Source organism: Oncorhynchus keta, chromosome 34, assembly GCF_023373465.1.
Source record: "Oncorhynchus keta strain PuntledgeMale-10-30-2019 chromosome 34, Oket_V2, whole genome shotgun sequence".
In the NCBI taxonomy this organism is placed as follows: domain Eukaryota; kingdom Metazoa; phylum Chordata; class Actinopteri; order Salmoniformes; family Salmonidae; genus Oncorhynchus; species Oncorhynchus keta.
Window position 1 is genome coordinate 77,790,593 of NC_068454.1, and position 5,000 is coordinate 77,795,592.

Here is a 5,000-nt window from a genome sequence, read left to right on the forward strand (position 1 = left end):
TTATGCTGTGAATCAAACAGATATGGGGGAATCCTCATAGGTGGATTTCACCTGTCTATTAGAAACAGTTAGGTCAGTGCCATTTCTGACTAACACTTTGATAAAGAGACCAAGTATGAAGTACTTGTTGACTCTGTGTGTGTGTGTGTGTGTGCGTCGTACCATCTCTCCAGAGCTCAGAGATGAAGTGATCAGAGGACTGGTGGAGGAGAGACGCTATGTTGTCATTCAGAGGATCCATGTTCTTCACCAGCCAATCATCTGCCTTATAGTCCACCTGACAGGTGAAGAGAGAGGGAGAGAGAGAGAGACAGAGAGAGGGAGAGAGACAGAGAGAGAGAGGGAGATAGAGGGAGAGAGACAGAGAGAGGGAGAGAGACAGAGAGAGAGTAGGGGGGAGAGAGACAGAGACAGAAAGAGAGAGAGACAGAGGGAGAGAGACAGGGGAGAGGGGGAGCAAGAGAGACAGAGAGGGAGAGACAGGGAGAGAGAGAGAGAGAGACAGACCGAGAGGGAGAGAGAGTGAGAGAAACAGGGAGACAGAGAGTGCGAGACAGAGAGAGAGAGACAGAGAGGCAGAGAGAGAGACAGAGACAGAGAGAGACAGAGAGTGCAAGACAGAGAGAGACAGGGAGACAGAGAGTGCGAGACAGAGAGAGAGAGACAGAGACAGAAAGTGCGAGACAGAGAGAGAAATAGAGAGACAGAGAGTGAGAGACAGAGAGATAGAGAGAGAGAGACAGGGAGAGAGAGAGAGACAGAGACAGAGAGGGAAAGAGAGAGAGACAGAGGGAGAGAGACAGGGGGAGAGGGGGAGCAAGAGAGACAGAGAGGGAGAGACAGGGAGAGAGAGAGACAGACCGAGAGGGAGAGAGTGAGAGAGAAACAGGGAGACAGAGAGTGCGAGACAGAGAGAGAGAGACAGAGAGGGAGAGAGAGACAGAGAGTGCGAGACAGAGAGAGACAGGGAGACAGAGAGTGCGAGACAGAGAGAGAGAGACAGAAAGTGCGAGACAGAGAGAGAAATAGAGAGACAGAGAGTGAGAGACAGAGAGAGAGATAGAGAGAGAGAGACAGGGAGAGAGAGAGAGACAGGGAGAGAGAGAGAGACAGGGAGGGAGAGATAGAGAGTGCGAGACAGAGAGAGAGAGGGAGAGAGACAGAGAGAGACAGGGAGACAGAGAGTGCGAGACAGAGAGAGACAGAGAGAGAGACAGAGAGACAGATAGTGCGAGACAGAGAGAGAGACAGGGAGAAAGAGAGTGCGAGACAGAGAGAGAGACAGAGAGAGAGTGCGAGACAGAGAGAGAGACAGAGAGTGCGAGACAGAGAGAGAGTGCGAGACAGAGAGAGAGACAGAGAGTGCGAGACAGAGAGAGAGACAGAGAGAGAGAGTGCGAGACAGAGAGAGAGACAGAGAGAGAGTGCGAGACAGAGAGAGACAGAGAGTGCGAGACAGAGACAGAGAGTGCGAGACAGAGAGTGCGAGACAGAGAGAGAGACAGAGAGAGACAGAGAGAGACAGAGAGAGAGAGTGCGAAACAGAGAGAGAGACAGAGAGAGAGTGCGAGACAGAGAGAGAGTGCGAGACAGAGAGAGAGACAGAGAGTGCGAGACAGAGAGAGAGACAGAGAGAGAGTGCGAGACAGAGAGAGACAGAGAGTGCGAGACAGAGAGAGAGATAGAGTGAGAGACAGAGAGAGAGACAGAGAGTGCGAGACAGAGAGAGAGACAGAGAGAGAGACAGAGAGTGCGAGACAGAGAGAGAGACAGAGAGTGCGAGACAGAGAGAGAGACAGAGAGTGCGAGACAGAGAGAGAGACAGGAGACAGAGAGCGAGACAGAGAGAGACAGAGAGTGCGAGACAGAGAGAGAGACAGAGAGAGAGACAGAGAGAGAGACAGAGAGTGCGAGACAGAGAGAGAGACAGAGAGTGCGAGACAGAGAGAGAGACAGGGAGACAGAGAGTGCGAGACAGAGAGAGAGACAGAGAGAGAGTGCGAGACAGAGAGAGAGTGCGAGACAGAGAGAGAGATAGAGTGCGAGACAGAGAGAGAGACAGAGAGCCAGAGAGTGCGAGACAGAGAGAGAGCCAGAGAGTGCGAGACAGAGAGAGAGAGAGAGAGACAGAGAGTGCGAGACAGAGAGAGAGAGAGACAGAGAGTGCGAGACAGAGAGAGACAGAGAGTGCGAGACAGAGAGGGAGAGAGAGAGAGAGAGAGAGAGAGAGAGAGAGAGAGAGAGAGAGAGAGAGGGAGAGGAAGGGAGGGATTTAGAAACACCTTTCCATCTTGGTGTATGAAGATGGATGATAAAGAGAGGAAGATGTAAACCGTTCCAGTGTAAGGGAGGAGGGATGATGAAGAGAGGAAGATGTAAACCGTTCCAGTGTAAGGGAGGAGGGATGATAAAGAGAGGAAGATGTAAACCGTTCCAGTGTAATGGAGAAGGGATGATAAAGAGAGGAAGATGTAAACCGTTCCAGTGTAAGGGAGAAGGGATGATAAAGAGAGGAAGATGTAAACCGTTCCAGTGTAAGGGAGGAGGGATGATAAAGAGAGGAAGATGTTAAACCGTTCCAGTGTAAGGGAGGAGGGATGATAAAGAGAGGAAGATGTAAACCGTTCCAGTGTAAGGGAGGAGAGATGATAAAGAGAGGAAGATAAAGAGAGGAGAGATGATAAACCGTTCCAGTGTAAGGGAGGAGGGATGATAAAGAGAGGAAGATGTAAACCGTTCCAGTGTAAGGGAGGAGGGATGATAAAGAGAGGAAGATGTAAACCGTTCCAGTGTAAGGGAGGAGGGATGATAAAGAGAGGAAGATGTAAACCGTTCCAGTGTAAGGGAGGAGGGATGATAAAGAGAGGAAGATGTAAACCGTTCCAGTGTAAGGGAGAAGGGATGATAAAGAGAGGAAGATGTAAACCGTTCCAGTGTAAGGGAGGAGGGATGATAAAGAGAGGAAGATGTAAACCGTTCCAGTGTAAGGGAGGAGGGATGATAAAGAGAGGAAGATGTAAACCGTTCCAGTGTAAGGGAGAAGGGATGATAAAGAGAGGAAGATGTAAACCGTTCCAGTGTAAGGGAGAAGGGATGATAAAGAGAGGAAGATGTAAACCGTTCCAGTGTAAGGGAGGAGGGATGATAAAGAGAGGAAGATGTAAACCGTTCCAGTGTAAGGGAGGAGGGATGATAAAGAGAGGAAGATGTAAACCGTTCCAGTGTAAGGGAGGAGGGATGATAAAGAGAGGAAGATGTAAACCGTTCCAGTGTAAGGGAGGAGGGATGATAAAGAGAGGAAGATGTAAACCGTTCCAGTGTAAGGGAGGAGGGATGATAAAGAGAGGAAGATGTAAACCTTTCCAGTGTAAGGGAGGAGGGATGATAAAGAGAGGAAGATGTAAACCATTCCAGTGTAAGGGAGAAGGGATGATAAAGAGAGGAAGATGTAAACCGTTCCAGTGTAAGGGAGAAGGGATGATAAAGAGAGGAAGATGTTAAACCGTTCCAGTGTAAGGGAGAAGGGATGATAAAGAGAGGAAGATGTAAACCGTTCCAGTGTAAGGGAGGAGGGATGATAAAGAGAGGAAGATGTAAACCGTTCCAGTGTAAGGGAGAAGGGATGATAAAGAGAGGAAGATGTAAACCGTTCCAGTGTAAGGGAGAAGGGATGATAAAGAGAGGAAGATGTAAACCGTTCCAGTGTAAGGGAGGAGGGATGATAAAGAGAGGAAGATGTAAACCGTTCCAGTATAACGGAGAAGGGATGATAAAGAGAGGAAGATGTAAACCGTTCCAGTGTAAGGGAGGAGGGATGATAAAGAGAGGAAGATGTAAACCGTTCCAGTGTAAGGGAGAAGGGATGATAAAGAGAGGAAGATGTAAACCTTTCCAGTGTAACGGAGGAGGGATGATAAAGAGAGGAAGATGTTAAACCGTTCCAGTGTAAGGGAGGAGGGATGATAAAGAGAGGAAGATGTTAAACTGTTCCAGTGTAAGGGAGGAGGGATGATAAAGAGAGGAAGATGTAAACCGTTCCAGTGTAAGGGAGAAGGGATGATAAAGAGAGGAAGATGTAAACCGTTCCAGTGTAAGGGAGGAGGGATGATGAAGAGAGGAAGATGTAAACCGTTCCAGTGTAAGGGAGGAGGGATGATAAAGAGAGGAAGATGTAAACCGTTCCAGTGTAAGGGAGAAGGGATGATAAAGAGAGGAAGATGTAAACCGTTCCAGTGTAAGGGAGAAGGGATGATAAAGAGAGGAAGATGTAAACCGTTACAGTATAAGGGAGAAGGGATGATGAAGAGAGGAAGATGTAAACCGTTCCAGTGTAAGGGAGGAGGGATGATGAAGAGAGGAAGATGTAAACCGTTCCAGTGTAAGGGAGGAGGGATGATAAAGAGAGGAAGATGTAAACCGTTCCAGTGTAAGGGAGAAGGGATGATAAAGAGAGGAAGATGTAAACCGTTCCAGTGTAAGGGAGAAGGGATGATAAAGAGAGGAAGATGTAAACCGTTCCAGTGTAAGGGAGGAGGGATGATAAAGAGAGGAAGATGTAAACCTTTCCAGTGTAATGGAGAAGGGATGATAAAGAGAGGAAGATGTAAACCGTTCCAGTGTAAGGGAGAAGGGATGATAAAGATAGGAAGATGTAAAACGTTCCAGTGTAACGGAGGAGGGATGATAAAGAGAGGAAGATGTAAACCGTTCCAGTGTAAGGGAGGAGGGATGATAAAGAGAGGAAGATGTAAACCGTTCCACTGTAAGGGAGAAGGGATGATAAAGAGAGGAAGATGTAAACCTTTCCAGTGTAACGGAGGAGGGATGATAAAGAGAGGAAGATGTTAAACCGTTCCAGTGTAAGGGAGGAGGGATGATAAAGAGAGGAAGATGTTAAACCGTTCCAGTGTAAGGGAGGAGGGATGATAAAGAGAGGAAGATGTTAAACAGTTCCAATGTAAGGGAGGAGGGATGATAAAGAGAGGAAGATGTAAACCGTT

The 5,000-nt window shown here is 48.0% G+C and overlaps 1 protein-coding gene across 7 annotated transcripts in view; it reads right to left on the minus strand.

The window, feature by feature from the left end:
* LOC118380193 (myosin-10-like) overlaps positions 1-5,000 on the minus strand; it is a 103,673-nt gene that overhangs the window by 39,534 nt on the left and 59,139 nt on the right. For all 7 annotated transcript variants that reach the window (XM_052495103.1, XM_052495102.1, XM_052495104.1 and 4 more), the window contains exon 16: positions 163-277. In XM_052495103.1, the coding sequence (XP_052351063.1) occupies positions 163-277 (115 nt within the window). The remainder of the gene's footprint in view (positions 1-162; positions 278-5,000) is intronic.